At 42.4% G+C, this 24135-nt stretch overlaps 1 protein-coding gene across 4 annotated transcripts in view; it reads left to right on the top strand.

Moving 5' to 3' along the window:
- mef2cb (myocyte enhancer factor 2cb) overlaps positions 1-24135 on the top strand; it is a 52673-nt gene that overhangs the window by 5924 nt on the left and 22614 nt on the right. For all 4 annotated transcript variants that reach the window (XM_079556600.1, XM_079556601.1, XM_079556598.1 and 1 more), the window contains exons 2-3: positions 15382-15609; positions 22768-22971. In XM_079556600.1, coding sequence (XP_079412726.1) covers positions 15556-15609; positions 22768-22971 — 258 coding nt within the window. In that variant the 5' untranslated portion in view covers positions 15382-15555. The remainder of the gene's footprint in view (positions 1-15381; positions 15610-22767; positions 22972-24135) is intronic.

The raw sequence follows: 24135 nt of genomic DNA, 5'->3' as shown, positions 1-24135 counted from the left end.
AAACAAATTCAAACATACACATATCCTTATTATTGTTATGATGTCATGATGAGCAGGATGTTGGGCCTTTTTTTCTTTTTCCTGATTCCCACTTCCTGCTCCGGCCTGTAGGTCATCATGGCGGCAGCTGCTGGGTGGTCCGCGCTCGTTGGCACTCCTGACCACACAATGCTTTCGTCAGCTGTGGCCCACCTAAAGAGACACCTTGCCAAAGTTTGAAAAACTTTGAGGCCTGCTTCTCCCAGAAATATTTGCACAGGGGGGTTAAGTCAGTGGGAGCATTATGATGAGCGGCAAACTTTGAATGATAAGACAAAGAGAAACAGTACAGATTTCTTTGTCTAAACATGGAGTTGTCAGGGCAGGATGAAGGCTTCTTCTTGGACATGTTTAAAATTGATCTTCTAAGCAGTAGCAGTCGAGTGACTATAAATTTGGTACAGGCCGCTACATTATCTAAGAAATGACAATTATGCGATAAACAAAGACGTGTCACTCAATTAAATATTTCTCAGAATTACAATACAAGAACTTCTACTGTAATTTAGTTTGTTTCCTAAGTAATTGAAAACAATATTGCATGCTCTGTATAGCACTTCATTTTTTGTCTCGCTAAATATGCAATAAAAAAATATTTAACTCCTCATGAGGGAGTTGAATAGGGTTACTTGAGGATAAAAGTGTCAGTGTGCCTATAAATCGGCCAAACGAAAGTGTATCTAGCCATAAAATACACCTTAGACTGTGACAGGGAACTGCTTAACCTTAATATATATTTTCAGAAAACCCCTCTCCTCACCTCCCCTTTTTACGTCTCTCTTTGGTGTGGCACATTTGGACTACACCCAGTGGCCCAAAAAAGCAAGTCAAGGAAAAGGAGAGAGAGAGAGGGGGGGTGCTGGCGTGTAAAAAAAAAAAAAAAAATGCAGAAATGTTTTTCAGTGGTGGTAATTTATCTTTGTCACGACAGCAACATAGCCTAGTCATTCTGCAACATGGTCCGGTGAGATGCACAGAGGTAGCACTGTGCCTTGGCCTCACATCCATCTGAAAGCCCTGCTCACTCGCAACCTGCTGCTGCTGCCGCCGCCGCCGCCACGCCACTCACTGTATGCGCTCGGTATTTTTAGCATGTCTTCACACTTGATAGGGAACTCTACCCAATCAGCCTCTTGTAAAGAAGTAAAAATAATATTTTTTTTAGGCACACCATTTTGATGTGAAAGCTAAGCCAGCATGCGCACAGTCTGCTTAACCAAAGTCCACACAAGTCACTTATCATCTGTGCTATTCCCATGCGATTTGGGAGAAGAGCGCACATGGCACGGGACAACCTCTCCAAAGTTTGCCATTGAAGTCGCTAAATACTTTAATCTCTCCATTGTATCTAAACTTGTTCATTTCACATCAGCGGAGGGTGAAGAAACGCCCCCTCACACCCCAAGTTTTTTTTTCTTTTTTCTTCTCTTTCTTTTTTGGCCAGTCTCCTTCTGGCCCGTGATGTATGGCTTTTTCCTAACAGTGGCTCTTCCAAAGTGCAGCTCGTGATGTCATTAATTTTATTCATACTTTATGGATGTTCTGTCTGGAAAAAAGAAAGAAGAGAGAGGGAGAGAAGAGAGGAGATGGTGTTGCGGAAGGAGATTTTCAGTGCAGTTGCATGTATAATGAATGAGGGGGCACTTTGTTTGAAACTCCAGCCCTCCCGATTCACTTCAAGGTTTGCTGGGTAAAGTGGGGGCCTCGTGATCGCACACCAAGCCACACTCTCCTCTCTCGTCCTGCCAATAGATGCTTTCACCTGGCACTGTGATTCGACCCGCTGGAAAAACAAATAACCTTGTGTGTATACGGGACACACGCACACTCACAATGGAGGCTGGGGAGTTTGTGTAGCAGTGGGAGCGGAGCAGTGACGCCCAGACGATACTGAGGAGAATACTGGCACCCAGCCCACACTTCCTAAATAGTGCTCTCTACAGAAATAGCTCAGCCTTGATATTGACTTTTGTCTGCTGGGTGTATGTGTCTATGCGCTCAAAGACAAAAGCGCTTGATCACTGTCGAAGGAGGTTTTAACTTTGTTGGTCTTTGTAGTTGATTCTCTTGATGGATATTTTGAGCCTTTGTGTTTCAGCAGTAGCGTTAGAGTGTAAGTGAGCTGTGCCGCCGCCTTTCATTATTTGGGATAAAAATGGACTGGGTGTTATTTCTGGCCCCCGTGCCGGACTTTATAAATAGCTGAGGAAGTGCGGGGGATACCTGTCGTGGCTCCAATCTTTCTTACAGCATAGACCTACGTCACTTCCATCCTGCAGCAGCCCACAGAGCTGGACTCTCAGGCCCAGAGCAAACAGGAAGGGACTACATCTTGTGTGAGAAACAGACTTGGAGGGTCCACTGTTGAACTTTACTGACACTTGTTCAGTTTGAAACCAAGTGTCAAGGCAGCACAATGGAGCTTTCAAATCAAAAGTGTGTTTTTTCAACACGTCTACTCGGAGTGTAAGGTCACATAGTGGTTTTCGCTCCTCTTTGCCATCTGTATGCCAAGATGCCTTGTTAATTTCATTTCTGCCACTCAGACATCTGTCATGTGAACAACACGCAAAGTGTTAACTTACTGTCTTTTATTCACTGCAGTGCAACTCCACTTCCTCTGTTCACATCGTCTGATCTGACATAGGGTGGAGACCAAAAACGTCAACATTTTCTCCCATCATTCAGAAAAGAAAAGAAAAAGAAATAACTCTAAAACATCATTCAATAATTCATCATCATTATTTCCCTTTATTATATATGAACATTACCCAGGCTGATGAAAAAGGCTCCTTCTTAATTGAATACCTTACTGCATCTTTCCTCCATAATCACGTTAAGAGTATATGTCACAACCACATCAGAACAAGACTACGAGAGTGAGACATCTTTTAAGAGCTTTATCCGCGCCTAGTGGACTACCTCTTCTCACAAGTAAGAAATCCTTCCCTTTTACCAGTGTGCTCTCTCCCTCCACTCGTCTCTGTAAAGGGAATGGTGCCTGCCTGTTATTAATGTGTTTTTGACAGCATAATTTGATAAGCGGGCCACTTGTTAAAGAAGCCTTGGATTGTTCTCATGGAACGAGCAGTGCTTCTTTTCTCTCCTGTGTTCTTCAAAATGCTGCCGCACAGTCTGTTGATGACCCAGTTCTAAGAGATGGTCGAAAAACAAGGAAGAGCAGAGCTAAATCCACAGGGGACAGGTTGCGAAGGAGAGAAGGCAAAGAGCACAGGAGAGAGACAAAGCATAGAGGTATAGACTATAATGTAATACTGACGAGTATGTTTTTTTGTCTCCTGCTTGCCTCCGCTTTCTGTTTACCTTCCTGCTCTTGCGCGAAGCCTAATCGGAATACAGGAATGATAACAAGGATTAGCTTCAAGTCCTTGCCAGCTCCCTTTTGTTAAGTACACGTGTAATGATTTGTTTATTTGGATAATGCACTGTAGGTGAAGAAGAAGTCTGTCTTCAATCCACTGCAGCTTTTACATACTCAAAACAAATTAGGCAAAGAGCAGACATTTATTTAGTCATTATGTGCCCTGTCAGTTATTGAGCATACCAATTGATAGAACAGAAAGAAACTTGGACTGCAACATTTAGCAACCAAAACCAACATTTGCTTTTGTTATTTCTATTACTATTTCTAAAAAACATGTACATTTGACCAGAGTGAGCGAGATTGTGTTTGAAAGTGAGGTACGATGGATGGAAATTAGACCATGGCAACATTCTGGTGTGGTGTTTTTACAAATAATAATGCATTGGTTTTATAGAGCGCTTTTCTAGACACTCAAAGACGCTTTACAGTGCATTATTCATTCACTCCATACATGGTGGTTGTAAGCTACTATTGCAGCCATAGCTGCCCTGGGGTAGACTGACGCAAGCGAGGCTACCAGTCTGTGCCATCGGCCCCTCAACCACCACCAAACACTCATTCACATACAACATTCACGCAGGCTTCCTTGTGTTTCCAAACAGTCTCCCATCCAAGTACCAACCAGGCCCTTCCCTGCTTAGCTTCCGGGCAGAGCAAAGGCGGTCATTAACATGCACTGTCCCAACCAAATAAACAATAAATACATTAGTTCAGTTCAATGTGTAAAATTAAGAAAAAATACATTACACACCATTCTTAAAGCAATAAATAATGCATTGTACTCGACTTCCCTGACCCCCTCCAAATTCATTCAAAAACATTTCAAACACTTAGTGCATGCTGTAATTCTGCAGCAGAAAACTGGCATGTGCAGGTAGGTACAGAAATATACATTCACACAGTCGGCTGTGGTAGAACACACCCACCAGTCCAGCTTCCCACACACAGCTGTGATACAGGTCACTTGCTGCGCAGGGTTGTGCAGAGGGGAACATTGTGTGTGTTTGTGTGTTACATTCTCAGGCCCGCGCTCATCATGAGGCCAGGGGGATTTTTCTCAGGACGGAGGCATGGAGAAGAAATTGAATGATATGAGAAACATGAAGAGAGGAAAGGGGATAGGTTGTACCCACTAGTTTGTGTCCAGTTCTTGCTGCGACTTTGTCTATGTAGAGTGCATGAGGTGGATAAAGCTGTTGCCTTGTGTAGGGGACGTGCTCTGCTATCATTAGCTTGGGGGAGTGGGAGGGGGCAGGCGAGGTTATGTGAACGGTGCAGCTGTGCTCACTGCGCAGGGAGTTGAGTGCTGGTTGCACTGGTGGGGGGAACTCCAGGCAGGTCCTCCTCTCAACCAGCAGCTCCTGAACCAAGCATTCAGCAGCAGGAAGACGCCAGAAAACAACCAGGCTGTGACTCCTTCCACTCCCATCGCTTACTCCTTTGGCCTTTCACTTACCAAACATGGAAGCAAATAAATAAATAGTAATGATAGTTCGGATAAGAAAGAGCGATGACGAGACAAGAACGCGGAGGAAGATGAAACGTTCATAGTTTATCTATAGACTATGGCGTGTCTTTCATTTTTGATATTGTAATCCCAGTCGCCAGTTTAAAAAAACAAAAACACATCTCTTTTTGTTACGGGGACTTCCCCATAACATGATGCAAAATTCCAAATATCAGTCAGATTTGTTTAAAGCTTTGATATTCCCCGCCTCCTTACTTCCACTCAGTGAAAGAGTCATAGCCGTATGTATAGTGAAGCATCAGCGCAGAAGCCAAAGAGCCAAAGATGCTTGTCAGGCCGTGTGATCAGCTGCTGTGGAGAGACAAGGCAGAGGTGGCTGAGAGACGGCTCTACACACAGTACCATCACCATGCACAGCTAATGCATTCAGCCTGCCACGGAACACAACAACAAGGCAAAATATCACACAAGTCACTTCACAAGATGTTCCTACAACAACAACATCCCCAATAACCGGCATGCGCAGGCACACGCACACAGACGACTCGCGCACCAACATGCATAAATAGGTACACAACGCATGGTAAAACCCCAGCGTGAGGATTTGAACACTAACAAACAATACAGAACTTGCGTGAGACAGAAAAAATACAATCTTAGTTTCCTCAAATTGCTTTTTAGAAGACTTCTGTGTTGAAACAAAAAAGACAACATAGGCTTCTCAAAAGGCCTGTCACTCACAATGACCGTTGAGCCAAAAATAGATTGTGGTTAAAGACAAGTGTAATTTGTGAATAGGGTCATCTCTTACTGATTCTTTGCCTATTGCAATAGCCACATATTGAGATATGAGGCATCCTGCCAGAGCTAGTAGCCTCACAGTAGTAATTTAATATTTGTTTGTCTATTATTTCATTCGCCTGCTTCATGGCTCTTCCACTCTCACTAGCTGATGGGGTTAAGTAACAGTAAGCTTTATCAGATTACTGGGGCTGAGGTCTCTCTCAAACCTCTCTTTGCCATCTTGATTTCATGCAGCTGTGCAGACTCTTTAATCATACGCTATCTTTTTTCACTCAGCCTCCCCTCTCTCCTCCCTTCTTCTTGTCCTCCCTCCTCCCTTAACATATGTTAATTGGCTGCTTTCTGTGACAAATTACGAGAGCTCTCTTTGATGAGGTTAGGTTGTGATGGCGCTGGGAGTGGAGTACAGTGGAAGTGCCAGACCTTCGCCGGTTACCCCTTAACCACTCCAAAAAGCAGTGCGGCAACCGGCCCATGGCTAATGAGAGGCTAGGCCTGACTCTGGCATGGCTTTGGCCTTGGTGGGGGCCACTCCCCTAAACACAGGCTCATGTGTAGGTACTGTATGCCGCCACACGCTCATTCAACCTACTCTTCTTACACCCACCACTCCTCTGGAAGCTCAAACCTCTGGCTGCAGCTCTGTGTCATCAACATCAAAATGGCTACTGTCGATGATATCATGCCAACACAACATTGATGTGCCGTCATAGCTCGAATAGACATGAATATGAAAACATATGTGTATGACTTTCTGCATGTGTTTTAAATTATGTTAAAAAGACAGTGTCTCAAACTTGTGTACAGCAGTTGAACAAAGAATCAATATAATCAGAGACTCAGCAGTTTTGCAAATATTCGTAGTGCGTTACCAAACATTTCTCCTTTTTTCCCTCCTCAGCTTACTCCAGTATGATCTAGGTTATTCAATTTTCTGTGCAGAGCACCGGGACCAGTGACAAAAAAAAAATTAGAAGGTGAAATCTGTGAAGGACATCACTGTTCCTCTTCTTGTCTCCATATCACACACACTTGCTTAACTGTACTTGAATGTACAAAGTTGACGATCACCAGTGATGGCAAATAGTTAGTTTGTAGGTAGGTTCAACTCACTGACTTTACTCATTTGACTGTTCATTATTAAGATTGCACTTAATTGCCACTTATTCTAAATACAAGTAGCCTATATTCAATATACAGTATTTATATATTTATATATTCAGTACTTGTCTTTACATGTGGACAAACTCATGAAATATTTTTTGCTTTTACGACAAGTTTATTGCCTTTTGATGTTGGATGATTGTTCTTGACACTTTATCCAGACATGGGACTAGCACAAAAAGCATTCGGTCCATTTTCACTTATAACATGATCGCCTGGTCACAAAACATGAAGCTCACGGAAGCTGAATAAAACTCGCTAGTTGACAAAGTACCCTGTAAGCTAATGGCTCTGTATGGTTAGCCACATTAGCATTAGCCTGCGGCCCTCAATCAAGGCCAGGAGGGAACATTTAATAATTGCTGTCAGAAGATCAAATTTAATTCTCCTCTCTTCACAGCCACCACTGCTGTAGGGGTAGAGTGAGACAAATTGTCATCAGAGATTTCTAAATGAACAAAGCTTTTAATTAGGGTGATTAGAATGCCGTGGCACAGGAAAAGTGTAAGGGATGGGGGAGTGTGTGACGAGATCATCAGCAAGATTGTACTATGTGATGTCTAGGACTGATAAAGTACAATAAGGGCTAATGTAGGCCTGAACAAAATTACACTAAGTTATCTTTTTGCATCCAACATCTAGTAAGCTGCATCAAGACATGTGAATGGTACTAGAATTTACACCGGTAAAAGACTTTGTGTGACTTTAATAAATTGAATTCATTTTTTTCCCCCGTTTTTGTGCAACCATACTAATGAGAATTAGGAGGTCAAGATGACGATTCTTATATGGACATATATATAAGCTTATATAGGCAGTAAGTCAACCGCTGACGCACATCCAGGCTGGCCCTCTCTCCCATCAGTGAACATTGCTAACATCCTGAGACATTGTCATACACGGCAGGGAACATAATTGGGTGAATATGTCAGTGCTTTGTGTTCTTAGTGACATGACTCCCGGCTGTTCCTGTGGGGGCAGGGTACAGTCACCCAACGGCTTATTCTGCAATTCCACCGCACGCTTTTTTTTATTATTGTATTTTCTATTTTGCTATTTTTCTTTTCATAATGCATAAGTGAGGGGATGTACTACTGTACATAGGTGGGTATAATTTGTGAATGATGTGGTGGACAATAGAGCAGCTTTTTTATTTTTTGTATAGAGAAATGCAGAATAGAAGAAGTGAAAGTGGCTATGCTGATAAATGAAACTCAACTTCAGCTGCTTTTCTTACCATCAGATGTGTATCACCACCACTTCCATATTCCATTTAATTATCATCTTAGGTCTAAAATTGATGCCTTGACTGTTTGCAACCTCAATTTGGTACTGTAGTAACTATTTATATCAACACATCAAATAACAGATTGCTTATTTGTGTAATTGACACTGATTATACTATATTGTTCCCATAGGGAAATTTATGAATTATTCTTGTTTTTGTGTGGCTTCATATGTTTGTGATATAGTATCACTTACTCTCGCTGCCTTTACCCTCATAACGTGTACCGTGCTGTTCTTGTTTGCCTGCTTTTGCCCCCTTGTTGGGTTGATTTTGGCCCGAGCAGCTGCAACCTCACGAGCCCTTGGCCTCATTTCAAAGGGGGGAGTTGATGTGTCGTGTCAAGTCATTTTGTCCTTGGGGGGAGTCAGCAATGGGCTACAGAAAGATGGCTCTCACCTGGCTCTGACTGATGGCTACCTGTCTCCATTGCAGCGCTGAGGGCCTGTATGCTGGTGCTGAGTGAGGCGCGCAGCTGCTCAAACCAAGGTCACACGCCACATTTTACATCCTTGTATGTCTGGTCAACCCTTGTCGAATACACAATTAGACTATGACAAAACATGAAGCATCTTTGTTGCATCGTTTGTTATTACTACTCTGCGTCTCTATGATTCTAGGCAATGTTTTGACCATTAGAAGCACTCAGAAGCACGTAGTAATTGTAAATATGCAGTCATTTTTTATCTGACAAAAAGTAGATCAAAACTGAAATTGACCAAACCATCATGGATTCACTCAAGTTACTTTTTGGAGTAAAGCCAAGCTTAATTGGCAGAGACATACCTCATAATTTCTTCAATTATGTTTTGTGGCCAAATGACATAATTATATGCACAGCTACAACCTCTATAGTATAATTAAGTGACTTTCCAAAGTTGTAAACAGGAAAGCCAGGCCTCCAAATGGCCATACTAATTGCATATTCAAACCAATTCTACTGTGTGTTCACTTATAGTAGAAAACTGTTCTCTGAAAAAGAGTGAAGCTTGCACCTTCCACACCTGCAAATGTTCCTCATTATGAAGTTGAATGAGTAAAGTCTAAAGTAAAGACTACTCCCTTTGTTAAGGCTTTTCACACTTTTTGTTCTGACAAGTGTCAATCACACTTATGAGGTGCATGACAGGATAGTGTAATAGTAATGCCGAACCATGGGGCTAGTGGCTCGGTCTCATCCTTATCAATAGACAGGTGTCTGTTCTTCGGCACAGATACATTGAAAATAGAATATATGTGAAATGCTGGCTGTCTCGCTAATGATCCGACTAAACCTTGAGCTAATAGTGTGAGACAGGTGAGACATATCCTCTAACACAGATTTTACATTCAAGTTCAGCCAGAGAGAGAGGGAGAGAGAGAGACATTATGAGATGATCCACCACTATCACACTAATCCCTACATGTTGCTAATCTCTTGAGATGTTAAATTAGCTCTAATAGCATTGCCATTGACGACCACCTACAGTTGGGATACCACCCAGCTTTAGGTCACTACATTGCCTCGAAAAAGAAATTAATATGTGTGGGACGGGGAGTGTGGGTTGGGTGGAGGTGGCAATAGGGAGTAAGGATTTAGAGTAGTGTAGCAGTGATAGCCATTCGTCACCCTGCCTATCTCGCCTTGACAGATGCGGTGCAGTGGTACCAGAAAGAAGACACTGCCTTTAATGACATTAGGGGGCACAATGCTGTACATAACGTTAAGCGCTGATCATTCCAGTTTGCCATAATCTGGGCTGGGCTAGTGGTTTCATCCTGAGCCCAGTACATTTCTGTTGTCTTTCTATACTGCATCAACATATCCTCAAGAGACAACTCCCTCACATTGCTTGAAAATGAATATAGAAACAAGTAATGTATCTAGACTCAAGCTTGAGATTCTCGTTCTGCGCTAAGTTTCAAAACCCATGTGACAGTTGATTTTTTGAGCTGCAAAACCAGACACAGAATGAAGAAATCTTTCTAACCGTATTTTTCCAAGAAGATGTTTGAGAAGTCATTTTTTTTTCATTGCTGTCTACAAGGAAACTGGAGTTTATTTGAAAAGAGACAGAGTTTATTTAACGTACCATGCACCTACTAAAAGGTTTACCCACTGCACTGTAATATGTTATTTCAAAATCCCTGCAACCACATTTCCTCTGAGGATTGGCAATACTGGTGCTTTTTTATATATAGTTTTTACAGGACACATGCTATAGCCGAATGTGTTGCAGATATACCGTGAACTGGGTTGCGCCGCCAAGCTGGGGTTTGTTAGAAAAACAGCGACAATCCCCTTATGATAAACCACCTTCCCCAAATTGGCTCTTACATGAAGGATTTGAGAAGGCAAGAATCAGCAGAATAGCAGAGTTTTGGGGGGTAAATGCACTTCCCTCACAATTCTCTGAATAGAATATCTCAACAAATGTTCTCAGAATTTGAGTTTCGTTTAATTCCCTGTTCTGTCATTATCTTGCAGCTGCATTTCCAAGTGACACAAAAGTCCCGCTCATGAGTCAAGGTAAAGTTCCTCTTTGTGGGCTGCCCTGCTCAGTGGGTCTGCCTCCAGTGTCTGTCCTCAATAACAAAGCCACATTAACAAGCACCCTACAGACTGTCTATTAGAATGTGAAAAAGCGGCGTGTGCTGTATATTAGTTTTTAGTGACTAAACACTTGGGAGAGAGGCGACCTAGAATCACGCCTTGTGGTGTGCCGAGTCTGTATGTTCCCATCGTCCTCTCAGCTCCACTTTTGAGATGGAGAGAGAGAGAGAGCTCATTACATCTATGCGCTGCTGAATCCTCATCCTCCCCCAGCCTCTATCCTCTCTCCCTCTCTCTCCTCTCCGTCTCTGCCTCACTCTGTCCGTCTGCTTAACAGATGGGAGGGTCGTGGGTACCGCTCTTCCCCTCCCCCTGGAGAGGCCTGGTGCCTGTTCAAAAGAACCCGCTGCTGCCTGCTATCTTTCAATCTCTATAATACTGTATTTACTCTTTTTCATTCTTACGTGTTCATTTCCACCTCTTCAAGGTGCAGAAGTCAACTCTGTGTCAAGTTCTACATTCACCTTTGCCTCTTTGAAACGGTGCACACTTCCATTATCATTTGCCACTCCTGTATTCCGTTGGTGTCAAGGAAAAGGCATTTACACATTTTACATTATCTGAGCATTACAATTGTATCACATTAATTTGTCTATGGATTGTTTCTTGCATCTGCGATCACTTGAAGACTTGAGAAAAAAAAGTATCAGAGGCACAAAACAATTGCACAAATGTGTGTTTCTGGTCACTTTTTTTTACACAGGTGACCAAAAGGGGAACAAGGTTAACCTTCATTTAACTCACTTCAGGACACTTTTTTAACAATTCGATATCCGAAAACTATCGCCTTGACTCCACACACTTAATCTACTAGTCTGTGTTGATAGTTAGGTCCTACACAAACATGTATTTTCTCGCACTACGCAACAATACGCTCTCATTTGCCCCATCAAGGTCAGAAGTCAGTGTCAGTGCCTTGTGAGAAATTCCTTCCCAAGCATTACTGCCTCGTGCCACTTGACCACTCTGACTAAGCCTGCAATTGTTTCCCTCGGTCTCCCTCCGTTTCGCCGCGTCTTGCCGTCAGGAGGGTAAATTGGATTGGAATGAATCAGTGGTAATCTGTTGAGTTAACCAATGCTCTATGCAAACCACTGGGGGGGGGGAAAGGGAGAATGGGAAGCGTGCCCAATGAGGAGGTGGGCAGTCTTTATCCACAGGCTGCCTTGGCATTCGTATGTGGCGGAGGCGGTGAGAAAAAAAACGTGTGGAGTTGGAGGTGGTTACAGCGGGCGAAGGGAAGTGGGGACTGAGGAGATGACACCTAAGGAGAATGTAAGAGACATGGGACAGAAACGGGGACGGTTAGATTTACCTGTGTGTGGGCGTTGTGGGGACATCTTTCGAATCGATGTTCTACACCAGTCCTCTTTTTCATGGGTTTTAAGTGAAGAAAGATTAGGACCGTTGCAACAGTGATAAGCAATTAAAAAACAAAAGGAGCCCAGTCTGAAACCCATACAATATAATGGCTGTGCTTTAGGAAGAAGGCCGAATGATTATGCTACTCAAAAATCTGTTTTTTAAGGTTTGGTATTGTTAGTAAGAGAAGCCAAAACAGCATATATACACTTTTTAATTTACAAAAAAGAGCTGTGTGTGAACAACTTTTCGAACACTTTATTGTACTGTGAAGTAGGTTTATCAACTCATTGCTTTTAGGAATTCAACGCAGTCTAACGACCCGATCCCAGCCTCTGTAACGCGATTGTTCTTGAACTGGAACAATATCCAGAAATATGTCTGGAATGTCAGTTGATCCATAGAAAAAATTGGGGTGCTTTGAGGGTGTGGGTTGACTGGGACCTCAGAGGCAGCAGCGGCAGCACTGGCTCACCTCGGGGAGCGAGTGGCTGGTGTCGGAAGCCAAAAGCGCGGATTAAGTGTTCAGTACACGAGCTTAGTCTTAGCATTAATGTTACGTAAGGCCCGAGGTGTTGCCCCAGTGGGTGTTGACATTGAGAGGTTGAGCTTTGTGCACTGGGCTGAGGAGAGGGTGGCCAGAAGGCAGGGATCACAGAGGTAACGCCCCCTTGTTTGGAGCTGTGCCCAGGCCCTGTGTTGTTCTGAGAGGGGGGAGGGGTGATCCTGTCAGTCTGTGATTGAGGTGCTCCCTCTTGATTGATATCCTTGTCTGGCTGTCTTGTGCCAAGCGCCTTACTGTTGCCTTGTAATCCGAGTTTGTCTGACAACATGTCTCTTTGTTTTCTTGCAGGGGGCAGCTCTTTGTTTGTCTGTCTATAGATGGGTGTGTTTAGGCACAGCTATGCTAAAATGTTTTTGGATTGCCTCTTCAGAGCTGCCACTGAGTTATTTTAGATCTTGTTGTTATTATGATGGCACACTCTGGCTGTTGTCCAAACTGCCAAATGATGCATTTATGTTTGTTTTATTTCCTGAAAAAGTGGGCGTACTCTGAGCCATCAACTCAAGGAAGTTATTGTCACCCATTCCGTTATTGTTCATGTCTCATTGTCTTGTACTTTTTGTCTTTTTGGTGATGTCAGAATTTTTTTTATCGGAGTGAAATATTGTGGACAAACTGAGTCGCTTTTCTGGCCCTTGTTTCACTTCATCTTTTTTTCGCAATCATTTTTGTATTAGTTTTATAACAGATGCCCTTTTCTGAGGCAACTTCTTGTTATACCAGCACAGAGAACGCACTGGCCTGCAATTCCTTGTGTTAAGGTTCTGCTTTTGTTCCATGTTTACATTTCATGATCTATTTTCCACTGTTTAGAGCTAGAGGTCCGTGGCAGGTTTGTTGACAAATTCTGGGGACCTTTTGCGTTTCCTCCGGTTCATCAGGAATCAGGTTAGAGGAATATCTTTGAACAAGAACAGAATCCTGGTGAGTGCATTCATGTGCGGGAAACGATGCAATGACGGCGCGGTATAGAGCGCGTCTGCTGGAGAGAATACATCGCGAGAGTGATAGAAAGAGAGAGTGAGACTGACATGTCTTTTGGTGAAGTGGTGTCGTCTTCCACATCACCGTCTGATGCTCGCGCTGCCAGGTGCCGGAAATCTGGTTCAGAAAGGAGAGACGAGAGAAGAAGGAGAAAGTCGAGGTAAAAAGGCAACGTAGATGGAGTTTTCTTTTTTCTTCTTTTTTTTTTTTTTCATGTGACGATACTGACAGCTCCCCTGCATTGCACTGAGCTTAAATAATGGGATGCTCATTTGCATAACGAGGGACGTTATCACCTCTACTGTCAAAAGAAAACACAACAACAGTTCTTCTGCTCCTCCCTGAGATAGATTGGGTTGGCCTACTTTAGCACTCTGGAGAGATGCACCGGAGCTCGGGCTTAGCCAAGCTCACACTCCAACACACAGCCCTGTATACAGTACGGCACACAGGCGCGCTCCGGACACAGTCACTCACTCATGCAAACTTTTTTAGGCTGCAGCTTCTTGCACATGCAGCTTTGTTGTCTGCTGCCGCTGGCCTTTTCTCGTAAGTACTAGTAATCCTCTCCGTTTATATACTTTTTCCAGATGCGTCTCTCATATCTGGATCAAGTTAAGGTTGCAGAATTTAGTTTAATGCCGGTCTCAAAGGAAAGGCCAAGTTTCAGAGGAGAGGAGAAAAAGAGGCCAGTGCACTGTTTTGACGTACTCTAGACAGATGTCGCCAAATTATTGGTGACAAGATTAGGGCAAGACCAATGATATTTCTCTGAGCTCTTTCATCTAACCTAGATTTTCATATTTCTTGCTGACACAGCTGAAAACAAAAAAAACATTGTAACTTAAAATGTGCAAAAGTTTGTGCTTAGTCGTGATATTACCTACTTGTTTTTGTCCTTATTTAGTTGTTAAAGGTGCACTATGCAACTTTTTTAGATGAAAAAAAAATCTTAATATTTGACCTTTTAATGACTCGGTGGCGTTATGGGTACAGCATGGCACCTTTGCTTTGCCTCACAGTGGCCTCTATGACGCTCCAGGATCGATTGTACATTGTCATTCACGTATATGTCCTCTCATATTGCACTGCCTTATAGTTGCGGGATGAAATCTTCAGTTCTGAAGTGATCTGACTAAACAATCATAAGGGCTTCTGGAATCATAATGGCAACTTGATATCCACAAATGGAAAAAGCCGAAAAGGGAGGAAGAGGAGAAGACCATTCGGCACCCTTTTCCTTTGGCTTCGCTTTATCTGAGTATCACAAACTCCGTAGCTTATCTTTGCCAGCTTTGGAAATGTGCAAAAGGAGAAAGGAAAGCAGCGGGCTCCGTTGTCAATACAGCGGGGGAAGAAACAAAATGTATTTCTCAGTCTAGAGGTAATGTTACAGTGTTGGTGATTAGAGCGTTTAAGTTTGCGGCACTTCCAAAACACTGTCAAACTCTCTGTGAACGAGGCGAGATCCTGACAGCGCTGTCTCCTCTCATAGTCGCTACCTGAAAAAAAAAAAAAAAAGCAAAGCAAACGCAAAAAACTGATTTGCATGATATCGACACTGAAAAACACAGCGCTTCTTACAACATTGTTGACAGATTCTTTGTCTTTCGTCGCCCTCCCTTGTGGCTGCCATGATGCCACTTTTTTTTTTATTTTGCCATATTTCATTTTATTTAACGTTTCCCTCTCCCCCCCTCCCCCCCTCTTTGCTTCTCTCTTTTTCTTACAGGTACCAATGCCGGGATCTTTGAATTGATTGGAACAAATAGAAAGCTGAGACAGATAAAGGAGGCGCCTGAACAGTGACAAGAAAGAAGAGAAAGAGAAGAGGGGAAAGAAAAAAAAAAAGAAGAAAGCATAAAGTTCTTTGGAAAGAGGAGAGATAGAGAGAACGACGGGGACGATGGGGAGGAAAAAGATTCAGATCACGCGGATTATGGATGAACGCAACAGACAGGTAAGCCCCAGGGGTACGGCAGGATGGATGAGAGTGAGGGTGGGGGGAAAGGAGGGGGGGGGGGGGACACCCTACACCCGACATAGACCTCAACAATGACGGTCTACTGGGAGTCTGGGCAATATCTGAACCAGGGACGGGGTACAGTAGTGCAGAGAACAGGACTGTTATTGCTCTGGGTGCAAGTCCTCCACGGGTACAACAGCTGGTTGGATTTGCTCATGATTCAACTAAAACCGTGTTAAAACATCTCATATGCACGCTGACACCACTCAGATTCATGCATTTTCTTCACAATCATGAAGAAGACGGTGACAAGATTATTGATTTTATTAAATGCAAAATTTTATAATGTTTTTTCGGGGTAATTTTTTTAAGGCAGGAGCTAAGCTAAAATATGCTATTTTGTTGGCATGTTACACTTAGTTTGATGTTGCCGGTATTACAGTGAAAGGCCCCAAATCTGATCTCCGAAATGCTGCGTGAAATTAAAAAAAAAATGCATAAATCATGCTGCTGGTCCTGGTCCACCAACACTCCAACACTTTGTAAATGACCTTTGTGTGAAATATAGTTAAAAAAAAAAAAAAAGTAAAAGTCTATGTAATACATCTGAAACATGAAATATAGGAAATCTATGAAAATGTACATTGAGTAAACAATGACAGACATTTTAAGTTTTTACCTCTTTTTGCTCCTTTTTATTCATGTTAAATGATGTTGTTGCATTTGTTTTTAAATGAATTAAATAAAAAATTAAATTAAATAAATAAATAAATGAAATCTATAATTTAATATAATCATTATGCCTTATTTTCCATTAGACTAAGAACTTGCCTTTCAAATAAAATCTCACACCATATGCTGCACTATTACAAAGCTATATTCATAAGCCAAAAACTTCAAACACGCAGGAACACGAGAGTGACGCAGCCCATCAGATACTTTATTGCTGCAGTTTTTTGTAGTTTTCTTTTGAGGAAAAAAAAAAAAAAAAAGAAAACAGAAAAAATTCTGTGTCACAATACACCAAATCCATCCTACGAACCATAAATAGTGTGCAACACGTCTTGGTCAGACACGCTGCTCTGTCGCAGGAAGCAGATAGAGACAGAGCTGTCTTAGTGCCCCCCAGGCCCACAATCGATCACTTCCTGTAGCACAACTGACCACGGACACTTTGTCAGCTTCCTGGCATCCCAATTGGATCCATACGCCGCTACTGTGGCCCCTGGATCACAGGTCACACACCACACAAGGAGGCTTATATACACCTTATCCTAACGCCCTTTCACTCTTTCAACAGTGAAACAATTCAGCAACAAAGTTATGAGTTGATGCTTCATAAATGACTTCAAACTAACCCTTATTTATCGCTCACAAATAGCAAGACGTCTACACCATACTGGTTTGAATTTTCCTCTCTTTGCTGTCCATTTCGCCAAACAACGGCAAGTGGTGTGAAGAAAAGCAGATCAGAGGTCACCAAGTTTTGAGAGAAAAGGATTGTAGCTATCATGTTGCAACAGCACCCGCGCTTCCTCCTCTCTGTTATCTCAGCCCTGCTCTCTCTCATCCCTGTGTAGACTAGGCCCGCCATTTGCGCCAGGCACTCCGGCTCCTGAGGATAAGGAAGAGAGAGGGAGACAGGAAGGACACCTGAGGGGAATCAATGCCTCAGATATCCGGGCTACACTGACGGTCGGAGGAGAGAGGAGAGGAAAACGAGGCGGAGGATAGAGAGGGTTCAGGGAAAGGCAAATCAATAAATAACCTTGTTGTTTTACCATCTGAAAAATACATCTGCTTTGAGTCAGTTTCATCATGCCCCAAGCAATGAAGTCACCCAGTTCTGAGGGTGTTACTTACTACTATCGGACACTGGGCATTCAGTGCCGTTCAACCTCTGACCCATAAAAATGACATCATTTCAGATGTAATGAGAGAACATCACAAGACAGCCACAAAGAGACAGACACGAAACTTCTAATTTCAGCTCTGCAAAATGGAAAGAAAACGGAAGGCTTGGTTTGCATATTTTCACTTCCTTTTTGGGGAAATGTCCCTGCAGCGCAAAAACCAAATAAACACCAAAAAGATTTGCATACTTTCAACCTATCATTCTTCTCATGTCATTCGGTGTCTTGGTTATATGTTGATTTGGAACGCTTTGAAGAATATAAATTACACTGCCAGTTTAGGTTAAAAGCCTTTCCAAAATTGTACAAATACATGTACAGTTTCCTTCTCGCCTGTCAGCTCCACTCCTCACCTCTGCAGCTTGCTTATGGAGTGGCACCACTCTGTGTGGCTGTCAACACTATCTTGCCACCTACAGGGCAGCTCTGCCTCTCTGGGCCCGGCCTGGCTCTGAGTGGGCACGGGGCCTGGCGCTCTGGGCGGCCACTTTGGGCTACCACCTCCAGGCCTTAGAAACACTTCCCGACGCAGGGGCACAAGGGCCAGGCCTCCCTGCCACTGACTGGCTGCCCAGAGCTGTGGACAGTAGGCAGCAGTGTGTGAGCTCTGGCTCCAAGCCCCCCAACCACTCAGACTCACTCCCAGCCCCGGGCACATGAAAGGGCCCCCTGTGCCATAGACTCAGGGCCGCCACATAGGAGCGCAGACGAGAACGACCACTCGCAGCCGCGCTCAACATAGGGACATGTTCAGTGCAGTGTGGGGACGTGTGGTTTGAAACATACCAGCTCATCAACTCATTTTCACACATGAAGCACCTCTCTGGAGACATTTTTGGAAAAGGAATACCTTTACTGTATAAGCACGGTCAGGATCATGCTTCAGGTTTCCTTTGGGTTTACTGACTCCACAGCTCATCCTCTACTGATTGCACACTGATTATTAATGTCCTGTAGGTTTAATGTCAGTTGGCAGTCCTTAACACAAATCCTAATTTTCTCCTGGCTCGAGCCTCATGGCTGAATTCATGGGAAAATGTATCTCATTGGTCTCATACTTCTTCATGCAGAAACCTTGAATTGTTTTCAAATGTCCGTTCCCTGCTAGTTGGATAATCTTTGGGGGAAGGGACTTTAGGCCAAAGGTGAAACACGGATCAGGTCATACATAACAGGAAGTAGCAACAACAGGATCTCCAAATCCTTCCCAGACTATAGTCCCGCCACTATCACCCTGTCAGCCTACAGAGTGGGCGAGAAAAAAAAAATCTAGTTTTAATATCATCTTGGGGGCTCCTCAACATGCTAACTGCAGCCGCTTGAATAAGAGGTCTTTTTGTTTCGACGACAAAGCATTCTTCTCTCCAATCAACAGCACTGGGGTGAGAAAATATGCGAGTGAAATTAACAGCAGGAAAATAATGAGGCCCACAGGGTAGCTCCTCACCCCTGCACCCCGGCACTAATTCCCTGTTTCCCACCTTCCAGTGTCTGTGTCTCTTACCGCAGCGAGCGGCACTCCCGCATCATATGTTCTGCTGTTAGACCTTACCTGAAAAAGGCTCTCCAGGCTCTCACCTCCTCTTTGCCGTATTTTTGAATTATTATTTTTTATTTATTTTTTTTACTCCGGTTTCTACCCAATTCCTGTCATGTTCCACGTTCACATGTTTTTTCCACTTTTATCTCTCTCCTTTTCACGTAAAAGGTCCATGCATTTGTGTTTTCCAGGTCCAGATGTATATTTTTTGTAGGTACACATTAAAAACAAGACAAGACGATCTGCAAACTATAGAGCACATGATACAGGTTCTTTTACTTTGATTTTCTATCCAACCCTTTTTCTTCCAATCCTTAAAAATGTTAATTCAATAAACTCCCAATCATTAGGAGGAAATGTACAATTTTGATCATACTTTATTTTATTTAATTTTGGTTAGGCACACTGGAAACCTGATTAAGTTCTGATACGGTGGAAATTACCATATTTTTTCATCCCTAATTAGCAAAGTTTAAGTTTAGTTAAATAAGGCAATGTGTTTTTGTCAGTTTCTTTGTTGCCAAAACTTTAACGCCAAATCAGGTTTTACTATGTAGATTTTGCTCTCGTTCATTATGTTAAATCATTTTTCTTCTTTTCTGTGAGTAATGTCGGTCAGTTTCTTCCTGTGGAAACAGTTAAAAATAAAAAAGAGGCTCTATATTTGTCGCGAATGGAGGATGGTCAAGTTATTTTTGCTATTCCGGCCACTAACTGTATGACATCCACTTCTGACCAGCAGTTCTGTCTTCCCCTGCTTGTGTTTTTTTTCCATAACAGGAACATACACAAAGTAACAGTGTAATCAGTGCAAAAAGCATAATATTGTATTGTATATATATATATATATATATATATATATATTTGTGATTACTGAAATAGGAAAATCATATTAACAATCACATTTGACCTCCGAAATAGATTATAGCTCGAACATGTATTGCAATGTTAATAATAGTTTATTACCTTACCAGGGCTGACAACATTAGAAAAGTACAATATAATAACAATATTACTGTAGTATATTTGGCAGATTTTTATCAAAACAAGGCTTAACCAAAATAAATCGAGACCCAAACAAATGGATGGAAATTAGGATGACTAAACTTGAACTGAACTTTTGCAAAAAAAATTTAGTCACTATGCATTTTTTGCTGACTGCATCACCTTAAAGACGAGTAACTCTCAGTCAGACCTCAGTGAGTTGGCGATATATTGTGGCTTCTTACAAGATTGATACTGAGTCATCCAATACTTTGATTCTAGACGAAACCACTTGACATATATTCCAATACAAGTTGGTAAGTGGTCTGTCTTTGCATTGGTGACTTGCCCCCGTGTCTCTCATACCACAAACACACGGTGATATGTCTGGTTTACTAACCAGGAGAGTTTGGTGGCTCTCTCCTCCCTCCCCTCCTTCTACCCCAGGGAATCGGAGCAGGACAAGGGAAGCAGAAGCGAAGCTATTGTGAAGGGGAAGCCACCGGCCTCTTCCTGTTATGAGAGGAAATGCATTCAAATGTGCTTCCTGTGCGTCTGCCCCCAACTCTTCACCCCCCCCACACACACACACAAGCTGTCCACGCTTCTTCTCCAATCTGTACTATATTGTCTTCTAAATGGACATTTTTATATATAGTCATAAAATGTAATTCAATTTCAGAATAAAACTGTCATGATTTCTGACAATCATTGTGGCGAGTTTAGGGACCTGCTAATGAAACTTCCAAGAAAAACTCAGTAATTGTGCAACAGTTGTCCCTATGTTGGCGATATCAAAACCCTCCAATATATCATTTTCACAGCCCACCCTACATGGAGTATCATTGATATTTGCTCTCGGAGAATCCATTTATCCTTATTTATCGAAATCCATGCACTGGCACCACTGCTGTTATATACAGTATATGTATGGGTTGGAGGTAGCAGGTTGCATGTGTCAGGTGGAGATGTGGGGGAGTAGTGTGATATGTATGTAGGTGTTATATATGGTCAGCAAAGATTTTGTTATCGCGCTCATTCTCCTTCCTGTGGTGATGCTCAAGTTACTGTGAATCATAAGAATTAAAAAAGAGTTTGTTTCTCTTCATATTAGTAAGTTTCTTTGTTCTTCAGAGGGTATGCACACTCGTAGACTGATTTGTACGTATATCCAGCCTTGGTTTCGGCCCAAAATGTCTCATGATGTAGCTTTTTATTGACAACAAAATGATAATTGGCAAGTGAAATGACAAAGAATATAATAAAATGACCATATTGTTTTCGGAGTCCTTGGTGCAGTTCTAACATGACTGACCTTTTTAAAGGGCTTTCACTTTTGGAGGCTCATACAAGGTGGATATGACAATTAATCTTATTGTCACAAGATGCTTTTTGATCTCATAAGAATCAAGCCTGTGTTTTTCTTCACATTTCTTATTTGGCTGTGTAAATGTCAGCATGGTATTTAGAGCCCAGGGGAGTCATATCTCCGTATGTTGTCTGCGAATCAGATGAGAGCTAATGCCGAGGCACTAAGCTTGACTTCCCACTCGCATGTTTGCTGTGAATGTGCTGTACTGCAAAATTATAGTGAGATATTAGTTAAAGAATATTCCAATGGTCAGTTGATTGCGTGACAAAGCAGTGTGTGGTTTTGTCGGAGGAGAGGAGAGGAAAGCTGGGGGCGAAGGATAGTTTCATATTCAGTTTCCCTGGTGCGTCCTGGGAGATGTAATTTCAGGAAATCCAAAACTATCTATCAATATCCATTTAAGCTTATATCCTCTTACAGGCCTAGAAGTTGTAAGGAGCTCACAAGAATATGTGAAGGACAATGCATAATACATTCACAATAGTAATCTTTATTTTGTGTGTGGAGTGGAGACCATTTGTTTTAGAGAGTGTTAGTCTGTGCTTTTTGGCTCTAAGAAGTGTCAGAAGAGAACAGACAAACACACAGCTAATCAACAAATGGGATCTTTAGTTACCAGCTGGGCACAGTATTGGCACTCATCGCTAAAAGGCATTGTCAACACAGACGTCCTATGTAAACGACAAAAGTATTTTAATAATATAGTAGCAGATTTGCTCCAAGAGGCAGCCTGTCACTGACATATTTTCTCTTTTTTGGTTAGAAGACGACTGCAGAGTCTAGACACATGGCTTGGAACACAACAAGCACAACTCTCCAAAATCACTTATTTTCAGTGCTCCAGTTTAGATTCAAACAATAGAGGAATAAAATCTGTTCTGTTTGAACAATGCAGGCATGCTTTGTTTTCTAAACAAGCCTGTCACTTAATAATCATGCACAGAAGTTACTTCTTAACGATGAAAAGGTTGCCATTTCTGGGGCCTTTCATTTTTTGAGTTCAGCAACGCAGTAAACATTTACAGCCTATTGGGATAATATTGTGATTGGGGGTTTGTAAATTTTCATAAAACTCTGTTGACATGATGAACACCTGAGCTTTGATCTACATGCATGAACTGGTCTTTTTACCGTTATCTGTCTGAGACAGAGTATTTTCAGTTCCTTAAAAGAAGTTGAAGCTTCTTTTTTTCCTGGTATGGTGGATCGCTCTTTTACAGTTAGAAGGTGCTGAACCATCAAAAAGTACTTTTCCATGAGTTACAAACCTCATTATGTCACTGTTTGGTTATCCTTTAAGATTTTGGCACATTTTCAAAATCTCCTTTCTTTCTTCTCCCTAGGTGACATTTACGAAGAGAAAGTTTGGCCTGATGAAGAAGGCGTATGAGCTGAGCGTGCTGTGTGACTGTGAGATTGCCCTGATCATCTTTAATAGCACCAACAAGCTGTTCCAGTACGCCAGCACAGATATGGACAAGGTGCTGCTCAAATACACAGAGTACAATGAGCCACACGAGAGCCGGACCAACTCCGACATTGTGGAGGTGAGTTCCACAGCCTCATTGCATCATACGTGTTTTCACAACTGTACACTTTGTATCAATATAACTATAGATGGTATACAAACCGTGTAAACAGAAACTATTTGCATTGTAAAAGCTATTCAACAGATCGTGCAGGGTGAGGAAGCAGCTGAGCATGTGTCAGGAGGATGTTGATCTCACTTGTATTAGACACATGCAGCCAGTGTGGCTCAAGGCCACGTTAAGAGCAGCAGGTAGATAATGTAGGAAATGACGCTGACAGCCTCTTGGAGCTTTAGGTTCTCAACCTGTTACATAACCTCCTAAGGACTGTCCTGGCAAAGCTGTAGGGACACACTCAGGCAGTACATTTTATTAATTTGTGTTTACCACTGCCTTTGTACATTACTGTGGCTTGGTGCATTTTCAGAAATAGATAAATGTGGATCCCAGCAGTATGGCAGTATTTCCTCACTGTATCAGGGTGTTGCTGGGCTTGTTGCCCACACTCGGGTGCAAAGGCCCTCCGGGAGCGCTGCTATTCCAGATGGCATGCTGGCCCAGACTGGAAACATTTGAATGTGACCGGCGATATCACATGTTCTCTCCTTAAAGATTTGACCTTACATTATCCTCCGCTGCTCCCTCCTGATACCGTTTTAAAGGTCAAAATTCACAAATGAATCTGTTGAAACATATTGCCAGGTTAACATTTGCACGGTCCTGTTCCTTATAAGCTATATTTTCAAGCATTTAGATCTACTGTGGGTAATACAAAGACAGCAGTGCCACAGTGGAATCCCAATAATAATAATAATGAGTTGGAATGGAATAGAAAAGACTGAGTTATTGAGAACATGTTCAATGATCCCTTTTGACCCATTCTTCGATGCTGCTCGGGCAACCTGTAAGGAGCAGGGGGCAGCCACGTGTCAAGACATCTCCAGATGTCAAACCAGGCTAATGGTCAGAATCACCTGGCTGGAGGATTGACCCACCAGAGGATTAACCTTTTGTGCATGTTTTTGTTACAGATGTAAACAATAGACCTATTGACAACAACCCATGTGTTGTTGAGTGTTTTTTATGAACATTGAATTAGACACAGTTTGTAGAAAATGTATTATAACCTGCAGAAAAAAAATATCCTCCTAGCATTCAATCATTTAGAGGATCCCGTCATAT

The sequence above is a fragment of the Gobius niger genome, assembly GCF_951799975.1.
Source record: "Gobius niger genome assembly, chromosome: 1".
NCBI classification, from domain to species: Eukaryota; Metazoa; Chordata; class Actinopteri; order Gobiiformes; family Gobiidae; genus Gobius; species Gobius niger.
This window is presented reverse-complemented; position numbering and strand designations above follow the sequence as displayed.